The 18,195-nt window shown below is 35.0% G+C and overlaps 1 protein-coding gene across 50 annotated transcripts in view; it reads right to left on the minus strand.

Moving 5' to 3' along the window:
- The window catches only part of BAZ2B (bromodomain adjacent to zinc finger domain 2B), a 415,244-nt gene that overhangs the window by 59,148 nt on the left and 337,901 nt on the right, over positions 1–18,195 (minus strand). For all 50 annotated transcript variants that reach the window (XM_063790193.1, XM_063790187.1, XM_063790176.1 and 47 more), the window contains 6 exons: positions 15,077–15,217; positions 12,085–12,339; positions 10,888–11,102; positions 9,338–9,412; positions 8,292–8,535; positions 138–200 (listed from right to left, as the gene is read on the minus strand). In XM_063790193.1, the coding sequence (XP_063646263.1) occupies positions 138–200; positions 8,292–8,535; positions 9,338–9,412; positions 10,888–11,102; positions 12,085–12,339; positions 15,077–15,217 (993 nt within the window). The remainder of the gene's footprint in view (positions 1–137; positions 201–8,291; positions 8,536–9,337; positions 9,413–10,887; positions 11,103–12,084; positions 12,340–15,076; positions 15,218–18,195) is intronic.

The raw sequence follows: 18,195 nt of genomic DNA on the forward strand, positions 1-18,195 counted from the left end.
ATGCTATTCAGAATCTTCATTTTTAATTACTCACCAAAAGCCTGTTTTTGCTTAGCAGTCAGAAAAACTAATCACCTTACAATGTAGATTTCTAAAACACTGTGAAGAAGTTAAATGTTAATCAGAAAAGTGCTTACTTTACTCAGTTTTTCAATCTGTTTTTCCAGCTCTTCAACACTTGCTGCTTGGTCACCTTCATCCTATACATAAGAAAATACAGTGTCATTTATCTGTTTTAAGATTTATTTATTCAATCAGTAAATATTTAATGAAAGTCTCCTATATGCGAAGTACTAGAAGAGGCACTGTGGAAAGGTATTAAGACTCAGTTCTTTTCTATAAACTAATAATCTGGTAGAGAGATATATAAAACATTATGTTTAAAAAAAACACAAAAACCTAGGTATGGTAGCTCATGTCTGTAATCCCAGCACTTTAGGATGCTGAGGTGGGAGGATCATTTGAGGCCAGGAATTTGAGACCAGCCTGGACATCATAGTCAGACCCAGTATCTACAAAAAATAAAATTAGCTTAGTGGCTTGTTCCTGCAGTCCCAGCTACTTGGGAGGCTGACACAGGAGGATTGGTTAAGCCCAGAAGTTCAAGGCTGCAGTGAGCTATGATCATGCCACTGCACTCCAGCCTGCAGACCCTATCCCCAGAAGAAACAAAACAAAACATAGCAAACCACACACACACAATAAACCCCCCCAAAGCAGGAAAGTATAAGGGTCTCAAAGAGAGGTAGTGATTAAAACCTGTGAAGTTCAAGGCAGAGTAAGACTACTTTTAGTGGAAATGTATACCAAGGGAGGCTTTATGAAGAAGTCATGTTTTAATTAGCTACTAAAGAATGGTTAGAAATGCATCCAGCAGAGAAAAGAGTCTGACATGTCTTGACATGAGAGGTGCATAAAGAGGTAAGGTAGGAGATGAGGCAAGATGAGTTTAAGGCTAGATTTTGAAGAGCTGTAAATGCTTGGCAATTAACAAAATGATCCTTTGAGGGCGGGTTAAATATCAGAACTATGCTTTCCAAAGGTTGTTCTGGCCATAGTTGTAAGATGGCGTGGGGCAGAGAAAGGATTAAAATTGGTAAAAGTAGCTAACAGATTAGAGAAGGAGGGATATGGTTCTTACTAGCATAAAAGAAATAAAGATGGAAAAAAGCAAATGGATGTAAGAGATATCACATAGTTATAGAGCTGTTAAGTCTTGCCTGCTCATGAATATGTGGCACAGAGGGGCAAGGGAGATGATGGAATAAATAAATTATGATGTTAAGGTTTTAAATCTAGGAGACTGGAAAAATACTGATACTATCAACTGAAGGAGTTTTTTTTTTTTTTTTTGAGACGGAGTCTCGCTCTGTCGCCCAGGCTGGAGTGCAGTGGCGCGATCTCCGCTCACTGCAGGCTCCGCCCCCCGGGGTTTACGCCATTCTCCTGCCTCAGCCTCCCGAGTAGCTGGGACTACAGGCGCCCGCCAACCTCGCCCGGCTAATTTTTTGTATTTTTAGTAGAGACGGGGTTTCACCGTGTTAGCCAAGATGGTCTCCATCTCCTGACCTCGTGATCCGCCCGCCTCGGCCTCCCAAAGTGCTGGGATTACAGGCGTGAGCCACCGCGCCCGGCCCTGAAGGAGTTATTTTTGAAGGGAAGAAGATTAGTTATACTATATACTTGATATACTTGAACACATTGAGTTTTTAGAATAAAAATAATTCCTAACATGCATAGTCCTAATTTCATAAATAGAAGGTTTGTAAGTAATTGTGTGAAATTTGTCATTCCAGAAAATGACAACAGAAGAACTATCTCCAAATTGTAGGTTTTAGAGGGAAAGCATGAACAGAAGGTACGGGGGTTTCTTTGGATCTTATCTGCACTACTAGACATAGGCAAATTACTTAACCTTTGTAAGTCTATTCATCTGTAAATTTGGTGATAATGTTACCTACTACATGAAGGTTTTGTGAGGACTAAGTAAGAACAGATCTGAAAGTAACCAACAGTGTTCCTACTTTAATAAGAAGATGCCGGTACAGCCCAGATTAAAGAAAAATAACAACTTGTTTTTGATGTTTACTTCCTATAAGCATTTATAAAAAGCCACACTGTCACCAACCACACACAAATATATATTTCTGACCAGTATGGCTACACCCAATGAAAAAAAAAGTGAAAAAAAGACTCCCATAGTTGTACCATTATCTCTCATTCATCCACTCCTTACCCAAACTTAGGGAACCAAGTTACAAAGGTATTTAGGCACATTATTTGTGCTAACAGTAACGTGAATTCTATTTGGAATTAAAAGAAAACTTAAAAGATAACTAGCTCAACAACTCTTAAATCTTGACTTTTATGTGAATATTTATATATAGATTCTAAAATGATCTTCTGATCAGCAGGACAAATGTCTGATAATCTGTTCATGCAAAAATACAGTTCAATCAATAAATATTCAAAATAGATATCAAATATTTGAAAATGCCATGTATCAGCGAAATATTCTAACTGCAATTTTTAAGACTCTTCCTATGATGCAAAAAGAAATAAAATGTCTCCTAAAGTTTTATTTAAAGGAGTTTTGGCTAATCGTACTTAAAATTTTCAGACATTAAAAAAACCTTGGAAGAACAGACAGAAAGGTAGTAGCAGCAACAACAACTAAGAACACAGAATCTATCCCAGTCACAGTTCCCCAACCAAAAAACAGCATCATTATATGTCCCTATATGTCAGAGTTTAATTGTCCACAGAACCTCTCACAGGCCAACTTGTGAGGTTAAACTCCCATAGGTCTCAACACAACTCTACGGAATGAAGGAATGAAGAGTGAGGAGAAGAGGGAATTCTCTTTGAGATAAAGGGGCTATGATCTAGTCAAGGGCAGTATCTCCTAATCGAAAGGGATCCTATGGGTCTCAATAAAAAAACCTCCCTGCCTTACAGGAAAAGTCAATCCTTTAAGGAAGGTAACTACCAATACTCTACTTAAAACTTAACTGAGAGGCCAAATCTATTTTTTGAGAACTAATGTGCCTAACTTATCAATTTCATTAAGTAGTCAAAATTTTACTTACATAGGAAATTGATGTGTCTGCCAGTTCTTTATTATAAAGAATAATTCAAATCATTTAACATGAAATGTTAATTTGACTTCTTAGGTCCTAATATTTATCACTTTACAAAATTTTGAAATTGTTTTCTCACATTACTAACAAGGATCTACCTTTGCCAGTGAAATCCTAAAATCTATTTAACTCTATAATTCAACACTCATAAAAAAGTGAAATATGGCTGGGTGCAGTGGCTCACGCCTGTAATCCCAGCACTTCAGGAGGCCGAGGAGGGCGGATCACGAGGTCAAGAGATCGAGACCAGCCTGGCCAACATGGTGAAACCCTGTCTCTACTAAAAATACAAAAATTAGCTGGGCGTGGTGGCAGGCACCTGTAATCCCAGCTACTCGGGAGGCTGAGGCAGGAGAATCGCTTGAACCAGGAGGCGGAGGTTGCAGTGAGCTGAGATGGTGCCCCTGCACTCCAGCCTGGGTGACAGAGCGAGACTCTGTCTCCAGAAAAAAAAAAAAAAAAAAAGAAGTGAAATACTACCTTAAATGACACATCTCCTTTAAAACTTTAATAATGATTTTCAAATAGTCTATGTGTAAAGAATAAAATGTATGGTTTGTTAGTTCTCTGTTAAAAAAGAAACCAAGTGAAACAAATAATTTCTGTAAATAAATTCTAGTTTAGTAAGATAACTATACAGGGGAATAAACTAAAATCCCAGTACATAGTTGTCCAAGTTATTGAACTTATGAGTTAACACTTTAAAACAATTTATAATGTGAAGTGCTAAAAGAGGCTACTAATTCTATGAAAAGGTGATTAATTTTGGTCAGAAAGGCTTAATTCCTGCTATGGAAACAGCTCCACTTGCCAAATGAAGCAGATTGCTTATAAATGTTATCTTTTGTTTGGGTAATTACACTTCTGATACTCAAATTATATACCCTTCATATTATTTGTCACAGATGAATGTACATAATTCAGTAGTTTCAAAAGTATAATATTATGAAATAAATTATTTCTGCAAGGAATCTCAATGTAGTCTCATTTTCAGATTGGTACTCTTAAAAGCAGTAAAGTTAAATTCATTACAATGAGTTCTTGAATATGACATGAAAAACACAGGGAATAAAAGCAAAAACAGACAAGTGGCACTATATCAAATTAAAGTGCTTATTCATGGCAAAGGAAACAACAGACTGAAAAGAGAACCTACAGGACAGGAGAAAACATTTGCAAATCATATATTTGATAAGGGGTTAATATCTAAAATATATAAGTAACTCTTACAACTCAATAGCAAAAATCAGATAACCAGATTTTAAAAATGGCAAAGAACCTGAATAGACATTTTTGAAGTGAAGACATACAAATGGCCAACAGGTATGTGAAAAGATGTCCAACATCACTAATCAGGGAAATGTAAAATCAAAATCACAAGGAGATATCATCTCACACCTGTTAGGGTAGTTACTCTCAAAAAGAAAGAGAAAGAAAGAGACAGACAGGAGTGTTGGCAAGGATATGGAGAAACTGGAACTCTCATACACTGTTGGGAGTGTGGGATTGTAAAATAGTGTAACCACTATGGAAAACAGTATAAAGGCTCCTCAAAAAATTAAGAATAGAACTATCTGATCCTGCAATCCCACTTCTGGGTATTTATTCAAAAGAACTGAAATCAGGATATTGAAGTATTTGTGCTGTCATGTTCATTGCAATGTTATTCACAACAGCCAAATGGTGAAAGCAACCCAAGTGTCCACTGATGGATGGATGAATAAACAAAATGTGATATATATATACAGTGAATATTATTCAGCCTTAAAAAAATCCTGCCATAAGTAACAACATGGGTGAACCTTGAAGACATTATGCAAAGTGAAATAAACCAGTCACAGAAGGCCAAATTCTATATGATTCCAATTATACGAGGTATCTAAAACAGTCAAACTCATAGAACCAGAGAGTAGAATGGTGGTTGCCAGGGGCTGGGAGGACAGGGAAATTGGGGAGTTACTATTCAATGGGTGTGAAGTTTCAGTTATGCAAGATGAGTAAGTTCTAGAAAGCTGTTGTACAACCTCATGCCCATAGTTACCAACAGTGTATACTGTACACTTAAACATTTATTAAGAGGGTGAATCTTACGTTAAATGTTTTACCAAAATTAACAAAAAAGAAAAGTTCATTCTAATAAATTTTACCATTCTGATTTAAAATACAACATTGGAAATGGAGAATTTATGACAACATTTTGTACTCATGATATTTTTACTTAAGAAAGAGAATTATGTAGCATATTATAAATTCTACATTCATTCATAAATTTGATTATCATTGGTTCCAACTAGATATTATTTTCACACATTCCATCGATAAATTCATCTCTCAGCTTTCTTTCACATTCCATTGATAAATTCATCTCTCTAAGCTTTCTTTATTTCTCCAGCATTACTGAGTTGATGCAATAAGGGAAAAGAGTTCTTTCTAGACTTCCTTAGCTAAGAGCTCTTAGCATTGAGGGCAGAAGAAATAGTTAGCTGCATGTTGTTTTTTGAGTTCAATTCCACAGCCCTATCTAGCATTCTTTTCTGATAAAAGGTGAACTTCAATCTTTTATACGTGTCCATTTTCATGACTTATGGTAGCTTTCCCTAAACTCATATACATACACACACACACATCCCTCTATGACCTTGCCTTCTTCCCTTTGACCTACTCTTCAAAGGTAGCTCCTTCACCTTGATTGAAGCCCCTCCAAAATCTTTAGAACCTTATACCACAGTGCTTTTAAAAATTTCTTTTATCTTAAATCCCCTTCTCTCATTTTATTGACTCTTTCCTTTCCATCAAAAATCATCTCGTCTTTAACATCTGTAAAATCCTTGGCTCCTTCTCCTGCTCTAGGAACTCCCTGTCTTCTGAGGCACAATGCTTGAAATAGTCATCTTCATTTTCTCACTTTCTATTGTAATCAATCAATTACAGCCTGGTAGGTGTGCTCATCCCTCTAATAAAACTGTGTTGACACTGGTTACCAATGACCTCTATGTTGCCAAATTCAATCAACATTTTTGGTCCATATCACACTGCTTTAACACTGTTTATCACTCTCCTTTTTGCAATGTTTGATTTTCTTGATTACTGTTATTATTACATGTGTAGAAAAGACTTAACATAGCAGGCCTGATTGGTATCCTCTGGAAGGCCTTCTTACAAGGTTGGTCCTTGGCCTGGCATATGGGAACTTGGATTTTGGGAGGGTTAAGATGAGCTCTTAATATGGACCTGAACTATTTGCGCTAACAATGTGGATTATGCTGAATACCTGCTTTTCTTCAGGGAATCTGATATTTTGGCACATGCTATGCAGAGGGTACCTACAGGTACCAGCCCCCAGTAAAAACCTGGACACTGAGTCTCTAATGAGCTTCCCTGGTAGATAACATTTCATGTATGTTGTTGAGTGAATTAAGCCTGTCCTGTGTGACTCTGCTGGGAGATGATTCTTGGAAGCTTGTATCTGGTTTCCTCTGGACTTTGCCCATATACTCTTTGCTGATTTTGCTTTGTTTCCTTTTACTGTAGTAATTCATTGCTATAAGCACAAGTATATGCCGAGTTCTGTGAATCATCCTAGTGAATCACTGAACCTGAAGGTGGTCTTGGGGACCCCCAACTCACAGAAATCTCTAACCTCTCTGCTCTTGCTTCTTGAACAAGGAGCCTTGTGGGCTCCTATTAAATACTGATGTTCCCTGAGGTTCCAACCTCAGTCCACTACTCTATTCACTAAACCAATCCCCCTCTGCAATCTTATTACCTCATGATTTTAAATTATCATCTACATGATAGTAACACCCAGATCTATATTTCTAAGAGCAAACTCTTCTTCAGGCCTCAGATTCCTAAATCTAACTGACTGCTGAGCTCTTATACATGGGTACCTCAAACTCAGCAAGTCCAAAAATAATCATTTCCTGTCTTCAATTATCTGTTCCTTTACCTCCCCCTGCCCCCAATTATCTACTTACTCTGTTCCTGATTTCCCTATTTTAGTTAATGGCAACAATAGCATGAAGTCTTCCAAACCAGACTGCTGGAAATCAATCCTACCACTCTAACAACCTACATAGTCTACCTTCCATCTTCAAGTCCTGCCCATTCTTCCTCCTAAATATTTATTAAATCATTTCCTCCCTCATCCCAACTACCATTGCTCTAGTTTCTACCCCTCACAACTCATCTAAACCATTGCAGTATCTCCTGACTGATCTCTGCACTTCTGATGTTGCCCCACCTTTTGTGTCTTTCTCACAGCTGCCAGAGTGAGTAACTTAAAAATTAATGCTGACCATGCCATTCTCTGATTATAACCCTTCAGTGGCTTCCTGCCACTGAAAAAGCAAAAGATCCTAGTTCATCATTGTTGCGTATGAGACTCCAGTAACACTGAAGCACCTGCAATCCCCTTAAAGCACATTGTGGTTTCCTGCTTCTGTGCCCTTGGTCATGCATTTCTCTCTGCCTGGACACTCTTCCCTAGACCTTTACCCAGGTTAATGTTCAGCTCAGCTTATAGCCTGAGCTGATGGGTCCAGAAACTCTTTGTGGGAGTTTATTACTCAGGAAGTCTAAATGCTCTTAAGTTGTATCTGCCTAGCACATTGTCAATACCCCTCTCAAAGCAGTTAACACATTATGTTTTCTTTTTGCAAATCCTTCTCAGTGAGACTGTAAACTGAGATGGGACTTTCAGTGCCTTATTCGTCTTTGATTAAAAATACCTAGAACTAGAGAAATAGTAATTGGTGTTTGAGGAATACATTATTTTCACTAAACCTGACAACACTTTTAAAGGCATGAAGCGCTGTACAAATGTAACACAGTATGTTAACAGAATGAAACAAAATACCTGAAATTAAAAATCTGCATATCTCTTTGGAGAATTCTCAAGAAATTATATTAAAAAAACTTCTTTTATTCAGTCTTAGTGTCTTTTATGTATAGATATTCTACGAGATATTTACATAACCATCACAAAAATCTTTATGGGATACAGATTGTAATATTTGTTTTTCAGATGAGGAAACTGAGGCAAGTAAATGTCAAAACTGAATTCAAATCCAAATCCATCTGACTCCAAATTCTGTTTTTAAAAATGTTATGCAGTTCTAGTTGTCTTAAAATCAACCTAAATTTCATTACCTCATCTTCACAGATATCAGTCTTTTTTCCTTTTTTGTCTTCTTTATCTTCTTCATCCTCATCATCTTCATCCCCTTGGTCATCACTGTCATCGTCATCATCATCGTCATAGTCACTGTCTCCTCCCTTCCTTCTTCGCTTGCGTCCTGGAGTGGGTGTGCCCAAGGGATGTTGCTCTTCTCCCAGATCAATGCCACCTGAAGTGTCTCTTTTGCCTGTTTTCTTAGCATGAATGATTCTGAGCCTTTAAATATTATGAAAAGTGATGACAAGGAAAAAAAGACTTCTCAATACACTTTTAAAAGAGCAAAACATGAGTTCTATGCAAAAATACCTTATGGCATTTCTTTCGTGTTAAGCGATATACCAATGTTAAAAAAAATTAGAATTAGGAAACTTAAGAAATGTTTCCATAAATTACAGGATGCATTCACTTTCAAGAGTTATTCTAGATATCTCTTTGGAATTTGACTCATTAAAAAAAATGATGAAAGTTGAAAAGAAGAATTCTAACAACGGCTGAGTAATAATTTCTGATCCCATACTAACTGACTGAATAAATTTCAATTCAAATTACTACAAAGAAACTAACCTCTTAACATAGGAGTAATTTCTGCCTGATATTTTCTGGCAGGAAGATAATTAAGTTTTAATGTTGAATAAGTTTAGCTAGATTCCGTAAAAGCAAATTTTAATTAGAAAGCAATTAAGAAAAAAAGTTACAGTTCCAAACATTCTATTTGTGATAAAAGCAACTTAATAGCAACCACAATCTTAGAAAATGTAATTGCTTGACTTGTTTAAAAGAAAAAAGAGAAAATGACTTTCTTCTAAGTATGAAGAATATAAGCTCAATGAATCTCATTATATCTTTTGTCCATTGCAAATTCTGCCCGAGTTTTATTAATTTTATATCCCATCTAAATTGAGCATTATCTTTTCTTTAGACAATAAAAGTTTAAATTCTATCTTTGCAATTCATATGCTTTACTGGGAATTTGTAGAAAAAGAAAACAGTATATTAACTTTAATAAAACAGGACTTACTTGCGGAGTTTACCTTCTACCACCCATTTATCTCTCCTCAAGTTTGACATATAATCAATGTTCTTGTCGATTTCACTGCCAATGCAAGAATTTATTAAAAAGTGTAAATTAATCAATTTATGCAATGCATTAATTTGATATGCAATAAACTTGATACGTAAATTAATGCATTTTTGAATAAGTAAAAATGATACAACTGACCTCATGCATATACACTTTCATATATGTATGTGTTTATATATGTATACACAGATGTTGAAAAGTGATAACTTCTTCAATGGATACAACATTAGTATTAGAAAATTCACTGTGGTTTCTATCTTAAACCAAGAAAGAAACTATGCATCAATTGCCTTAGAAAGACAATATTCCAAGTTTTGTTGCAGGTATTTAAGATGTGATAATTTCCAAAATCAAAGCAGGATACCAGAACACACATGGATATTTACATAAGTGCACATACATACATATGCATATACACTAAGTGTATATATATAAACAACCAAACAGTAACTAAGAATATTATGATATTCTTTACCATTCTGTTTTACTTTACCAGTAAAGTCAAATAGGGGTGCTTTTTCCCTTCTAAGGCAAAAACCATAGTGTACCATTTACATTGAATTTGGGTGTATGTGTTTTGAATAAGTGCCACTTAGCATTACTATTTGTTACCATGCTCATGCTTAAATGAAATTATTCTTTCATAAAATTGTAAGACGTGAATATTATTATATTTTTTAGAATGACTGTCAGTGAATAGCAGAAACAAACAAAAAATTACATTAATACAATATCATAACTAAGATAGGTACAGAAAACTTAAAATTTCTACACTGGTAGAAATGCATGACCCCGAATATTTGGATTGATCCTTTTTCTAGAAGGGTAAAGGACTAAAAGTTGTTAAAAATCTGTAAAATAATGAATAACAAGGACAAGATGAACATGAATTTGTTCAGAAATCCTGAATACTAGAGTACATGTTGGTATTAGTATTTTACTAGTAACAAGTACTAGAGTGAGAACTCTTGACTTTTAAATAGGATCAAATGCTTTAAAAAAGTATAAATTAATACACTGATAAATAAATACTCTATGGTTCTATTAGCATACAACAAAATAAAAAGTGGCTACGTAATTCTGTGAATGGCTACTAAGCAAAATCAGGTAGTCATCTGTCCTTAAAAGACATGAAGGAAAAAAAAAATTCCGTATTCTTGTGGTGGTACCACATTCTGGTACCATAGCAACTAAAAATATAAAAAAAGTTATGTATAAAGAATTAACAAAATTATTAAACAAAACAGGTGACAAAGACCACGTATTACAGACACACAGTATAATCCAAATTTTTTTTCAATACACTACAAAGAAATACATGAAAATATTATTAGTGGCCATCTCTAAATACTGAGATAAGTACAATTTTAATTTTCTTCTTTGTGCTAGTCTGTAACTTTCCAATTTTCTATAATCAATTTGTATTACTTTTTGATTAGAAAAATTCAAAATGGAAAAATCACGGAAAAGCCTGGGCATATGCTCACCTGACCACACTCTTGCTGCATGCCAGTTCATTGATCAGGAAAGCCAGGACTGAAGCTTTCTGTGCTGGAGTGTGAGCCTGAAAAGCTTTGGTCTTCAGACTTTCAGTAAGCTCAGTTTGTCCACAGTGGGCTTCCATAAATATCTGTAAAATCTCGGAAACATTGTCTCGATTCACACCAACATTCAGCAAATGTTCTCCAAGAGCTGTTTTAGCCTATAAAAGTTTGGCATTTTTATCAGTATTACTCACAACCATTTATACCATAAAAACAATAAGATTAAAAATCCTCATATTATTTGATTTAGATACTACTGACAAGAGCTTTATTCACTTTTTTTTAAATGAAAGAGACACAAAAATAGTCAATAGAAGACAGACAAATATTCAAGTATTTGTATCTTTCTTTCCCCGCTTCAAATCCTTGGTTCCAAGTCAGGCAGGGAGAAGAATATGCAAATTCATGGGTAGCAGAAGTTTTAAATTACCTATCAAGTCTTCCATGACTATAAAAGCGACACCAACCTTTCCCCAAGTTTCATCTGGATATTTTATCAGGAATGACAGAGTGCGGAGGTTAAAAACCAGTATTGTTTTCTACCTTTAAAGTGTTATAGGTTTTACTGGCTGGGGATAATAAATAGGGAAACACTGAGGGAGATAGAAGAAAAACAGGTGCATCTGGGAGGTTCTCTCTCCACAATATTATCTAGAGCAAAGCTCCCTGGAATGTATACTGTATTTGGAATTAAGATAAACGTGAACTTATTGAGGATCCACTGAGCAGCACAGGGTCTTAACGTGCTGGTCTGTAGGTGCCTTGATTAGCTTCAGTTATTCACAGTGATTGAGAGAGAACAAGGTATAATATCAGAAGGCACATACAAGTTCTAGTTGCCTTATGAATTATGAATTCTGTTGTTGATGAATATCGCTTAAGGATTTCCTTAAATCACCTTGGTCTTTGCCTACAGCTAGAGGAAAAAAGAATAACTTGAGAATGGTCTACATTCCTTAAGCTTTATAACCAGGTTTTCTTTGTATGAAGTGTAACCTGACACAAATCTACAGTTAACTTTGTGAGACATTATGTGGAAAAATTAGATCAATCTATATAATCTGCTAATATGCTAAAGCTATCTACCAATGCACTGACAGTACAAATTTAAAACATTTTATATTTTGTTTTTTTTTTTACCTTGTATCCTGTTATTAGACCTGGATCACATACAGCAGCTGAGAGGAGCCTCACAAGCAAGTCTTGTACTTCACCCATGCTGTCCCCTATATTTAGCAATCCCTCTTGAAGAACACTCAGGTTTGGAACATCAATATTCACATCAAAGCCCAAAACTTTACCAAAGTTTCGTAAGAACTGCACCACCATGAGACAGTCTGAAAATGTACTTCCAGAGAGAACAAGTCCTGGAATACGAGGCAACTCTGGCAAAGGCTGAAAATAAAATGAAATACAAATAAAATAAAAATAACTTAATTTTTTAAAAGCCATGATTTCATATCTTCTAAAGTAAAATAAGCTGCTACCTTTTTTCCCCTCTTGTATTGTACCAGTAGCTTCCTTTGGGATGCTAAATTCTCTGGGGGCATTTCTGTAACCCCTGTGGAACTAAGCATAGTGTCTTGAAGTATCTTCATACAAGTAAGCAACCATTAATAAATTTTGGTTGAACTCAATTATGAACTTAGATCTTTGCAAAAGAGACATTAATTTTAATCAACTTGCATATTCAATCAACTGACATATCCATATTAACAAAACATGGATTATATAACTGGAGCAAAAATTAAATAAAATATAAACATTTCAAAAGTACTTTACCATGGACATACTTATAGGGGCATGTGTACCAATTTCTTCTAATGATGATGACATTTAAAAAATCACACTTTTTTTGTAGCTTAGAAACGAACAGCATGCATCTGTGGGCTCTATGGTTGGAGAAAGTGGTACCATCTATGGCTAATGAATGCAGATAAATAACTAGGTCCACATAACTAGAATCCATGACCCTGTACATAAACCCAGTTATAATGCAACTAAAGGTCTTTAGGTTTCCCTGTATTTAGGCAAGTATTAGCTTCAGTATTAAAATTAGCTATCTCTGTTGCTATTTCTCAAATATGCTCACATATTAACATTTTAATGACTTAATTGCAGTACCAGTTGTCATCAACATTTTAAAATTTCAATAAATAGGTAATCTGAATTAAAAACATTTTGCCTGTTAATGAGAGCCTAAAAAAGTACTTTAAATTTTAATTGGAAAAAAAGTGACATAAATATTTCTATTTATCTGAATTGGTCCTTGTTCAAAAATATTTCTCCACCCTGCATTTATTGAGGTAACCAATTGAAGACTTTTTCTGTTAATACTGTGTGGAAACACAAAACTATAGATAATAGCTCATCTCATACAAATATTTTATATTCTTCTTGAAAACCAGTTAATTCTCATTCTCCCTTTTTCTTGAACCACATGAAACATATACATTTCTATGTAATTCTAAAAATTTATGTAACAAAGCTGAGCTAATAAAAATATGGCTTAAAATGGACTTACATATTTGATATAGTACATATGAATTTAAATGAAAATAAAAGATACAAGAAAATGAAGCTCACTTAGGATTTAAAAAGCTTGATCACTATGAGCTTATTAAATGTGTTAACTAATTTATATACCCATTCTCTGCTTAGGAAAATTTAAACATCCAAATGACTAAAACTAGTAAGTATACTCTCATTTTTATTTAGAAGCATTTATGCTAAGTAAATAAATAGAATATTAATATAGTTCAATCCATTCTAGAGTACTAAAAGTTTTCTTTAAGCACTTTAGAAAAGAGCTTACATAATCCAGTTAATGGGTGCAGCACACCAGCAGGGCACATGTATACATATGTAACTAACCTGCACATTGTGCACATGTACCCTAAAACTTAAAGTATAATAATAATAAAATAAAATAAAAAAGAGCTTATATAAATCAAGAGATAATCATTATTTGCAAATCATTTGAATATTGCATATAAGTAAATACATATCCTACTAATTAAGTATAATAATATAGAGATGAAATACATTATTGATATTTTTCTAGAAGTACCATCTTCTTAACTATAGTCAAAACATCATTGATTTTTACTCAAAAGTATATGAAATTATGCTGGTTGCCAAGATTACAGCAATGTTTCTAAATTTATACTTTTATGTATTTCAGCAACATTACATGTCTGTGAAGCACTATGGAAGACAAAACACATATGAGGTGCTTTGGTTGGACACAGTTTCTTGGCTTTCAGGATGATAAACAGTATAGGCTCTGGAGTTTAACAAACTGGAGTTTGAATCCAAATCGCCATTTATTAGTTGTGTAATCTTGGGCAAGTTCCTTAACCTCTTTGTGTCTCAGTTTTCTCATGTATAAATGGGAAGAAATACTAACTCCACAGGATTGTATTGAGGATTAAATGAGAAAATTCAAATAAGTGCTTAGCACAGTCCTAGCAGGTAGTAAACATGTTCAACAAAGGTTTGCCACCTAAAGCACTGAAGGAGGTCACAGATTATAAATCCTAATTTATTTAAATATCCATAGGGATGTGGGGAGGAGTTAAGATTTTTCTGTGCCTGGAATCCCAGAACTTTGGGAGGCTGAGGTGGCTGTATCACTTGAGCCCAGGAGTTCAAGACCAGCCTGGACAACATAAGAGTCTGCAGCTACAAAAAATTAAAATAACAAAAACCCAAAAAACTAGCCAGGCATGGTGGCAAGCGCCTGTGGTCCCAGCAACTCAGAAGACTGAGGTGAGAGGACCACTTGAGCCTGGGAACGAGAAGTTGAGGCTTCAGTGAGCTATAATCCTGCCACTGCCCTCCCTCCAGCCTAAATGACAGAGTAAGACCCTGTCTGAAAACAACCAACCAACCAACCAACCAACCAACCAACCAAACAAACAAACAAAAAAACTGCCATTACCAGCACAAGAGCTCCAGAGAGGTTTACTTCTAGCTATCTAGGAAAGGCAAATTGACCTAGAGTTGGAAATTCACTGCTATAGTTAAAAATGAAAGGCTTTCACAATAGCAGCTCTGGCAAAGAAATCAGGTAAGAAAACTGGAAAAATTAAACTTATGAATGAAATGGTGTACATGACGTATAAATTACCTTTTGGTCTGCTAAGCACATGTCTTCATTAGGCTTCTTTAGTTCCTTTGCCATTTCTAATTCTAATCTTCGCTGCTCTAGTTTACGCTCTTTATTTAATCTTTTCTCATCACGTTTTTCTTGCTTCAACCGTTCTTTTTCCTTAAAAAGAAAATCATGTACACATATTCTTCTTAATCATTATATATGTTGGAATAAACTTAGAATTATGTAGCAACATTGAATTATTTTGCTTTTCATTAATCTTACTCTCTAATTTTCAAAATAATCTTATGACTGTATATATTTAATATCAATATTAGATTTGACCTAGACTATTTTGTTATTCAAAATTTGTTCAATCATTTGCCAAGTTATAAGAATAAAATACTTATTAATACAAGCAGGTACATAAAATGAACATGGGCAACTACATATCTTATTAAATAAAGTTATTAGCACAAATTTTAGTGTGGCTCCAGCAAGCAAATGATTTACAGCAGGAAAGTGGAAGTAACATGTTTGAATTTGCAAAAGTAGTTCTTTCAAAGTGAATTAGCTAGTCTTAAGACAGCACCTGTGAGGAAAGAAAAATATTATTCACCACCATAAACAACACTTAAGAGAATGTAAAATCAGTTGTGAAGGCAATGTCAAAAGCATTAAAAATGTTTTGGTAATGGCAACAACATGGAAATAACTGACTTGTCTCTCTGTTGTAGGGAATGACTTTGTTGGAGCAAGTGATTTTCTATAATACCATTATCGTTACTTTTTCATCATATCTCAAATATAGCTCTCATTTATTTAGGGGAGAAATAACAGTAGAATCATCAGTCAGTTCTAACCTACTACCACACACGTGCCACACATTGCTAATTGGTTTACTTTTGTAAGGCTGATTATATCTCTTCCTTGATTAAAAGTCTTTCGATTTTCTATCAAAATAAGGTCCAACTCCTTACTTTTGAATTCCAGACTCTTCTTTTCCAATCTTACCTCTCATATTTTTTTCTGTGTAGGTTTAGAATTTTCTATTCCTGATGAACATTTATTTCCTCAGCTGCTTATACTGGTTCACTCCAATCAAGATGTTCATTTTTCCCATCTTGCATATTTAAATCCTAATTAAACACTACCAATTTCTATTATGTTTCATAGCTCTTAACTCTGATTTTAACACAGCAGTCATTGCTTTCTGTACTATATTACTATTTTTGCCCATATTCTAATCATCTCCATTTCGATTATCACTTGTAAGTAAGCACCCTGACTGCTGCTGGAGGGAATGGCCAAGAGGGAGAAAGAGAAGAGTGGAGAAGAACATGGGATCAGAGAGTAGAGAAAGTACAGTGTGTTTGAAAAATTGCTAGCAGTTTCAAGACTGGAGTGTAGGCTGCAAGTTGAATAGTTGCTGAATATTATGATAGCCAGAGGCCAGATCCTAAGGGCCTTTTTATATGACATGCACAAGTTACTGTTCATTTTTATACTGCCTCTGGATTTCTGGGTTACTGATTCATGCAGACATTCTGGGAGGACAAACTATAAGGGAGCTTATAAGATTGTTGACACCAGCAAAGTTCTATAATTAATTTTACCAATTATAAACCAAAAAGCAGTTTCTGAGGGTTTGATTTTCAAATCAAATTATTAGTTAATAGCCTGAAGTACTATTATTACTAGCCCTTACAAAAGGGCAGCAGAGTCACCGGTAGAATAACTTTTTTCCCCTAGAACTGAAATTTCGATTCTTAAACCCATGAACTGTTGCTCTAAGAACTTTCCAAAGAAGGGAAGATTTAAGTTTTTGGTTCCTCACCAGAGTAATGAATTAGCATCACTAATAGAAAAAAGCATATTAAATATCTCTTACTGATTTGAAAGTAGATACTGTAAAATTTTCTGCTGCACTCCTATGCCACGTGATGTTTGTCACTAAAGAATTGCATGTACTACAGTGTCTATGCCATATAGCCCAGATGTGTAGCAGTCTATCTACCATCTAAGGTTTGGGCATGTCACTCTATGATGTCTGCACAATAATGAAACTGATTAATGACACACTTCTCAGAATGTATTGTCATCGTTAAGTGACACATGGCTTTACATAGAGCTAATCCAGATCTATTAATGATGTCCATAACAGCAATTATAAACATCATAATTGAGACTACTAGTTACTAAAGTTGTTAAAAATGGTTGCTATTACTTCTTAAAAAGAGAGAAAACCCATGTGACACTGATGCTCTTTTCACTGTGCCAACTTCCCACTGGCAGCAATCCTGGAGGTACATACATACTCAATAGACACATGGACAACAAGCTAGATAGAGTGCACTGAATGCCATAAGATAAATATGGATTATATTCTTGCAGTTATCAATTTTAGCTGGTGACATGCAATACTTTTTTCCACTTGAAAAAGTAAAATATGGAATAGAATGCAAAAGTCATATCGATATTTATGATAAAATGGAGATTTCCAAAAAATTATAGAAATCGGTGTGACCTTTATCAGTTAAAGACAAGCATTTATTACTGTCTACTATTAGGCATACTTTAATGGAAATGTGGAGTCTCTCAATTCAGCATGAATTGTATAGAACTAATACAAATTCTGTGGTTATGGTACAAGTTAACTCTCAAAGAGCCAGAGCTTCCAAGGGCCCCTCAACCACCAACTAATATTTATAATGGCATATAAAGCCAGTCACAATCTAGCCCCACACAAGTGCTAGTCTCACATCTCACAATTCACAGTGGATTTCTCATGTTCCAGCCACACTGTATGACACACCTGTGTGGAGAAGACAGCGTAGCCCCTTTGAAGTTACTGCTTGGATGATTAATGATGATGAAGAAACAACAAAGCCAAGACGGGCATGTACACGAGGTTAAAATGGCTAATACCCTCTTTGTACCCCCACCCCCAGGTCTTGTTTAGTCACAATACTGTACCTCTGTATATGCCATACCTACTGTCTAGAATGCCTAGTTCCTCCTCCTTCACAAGAAGTCTGTATAAAGCCTGTTTTTTTTTTTTTATCGTTCCCACAACTACTTCAGACATGGTAGTACTTCTTGTTTTCCATATAACTTATTATAGCATTTGTCGCACTGTGTAGCAATTATTTGTT

This window comes from Pan troglodytes, chromosome 13, assembly GCF_028858775.2.
Source record: "Pan troglodytes isolate AG18354 chromosome 13, NHGRI_mPanTro3-v2.0_pri, whole genome shotgun sequence".
Taxonomy (NCBI): domain Eukaryota; kingdom Metazoa; phylum Chordata; class Mammalia; order Primates; family Hominidae; genus Pan; species Pan troglodytes.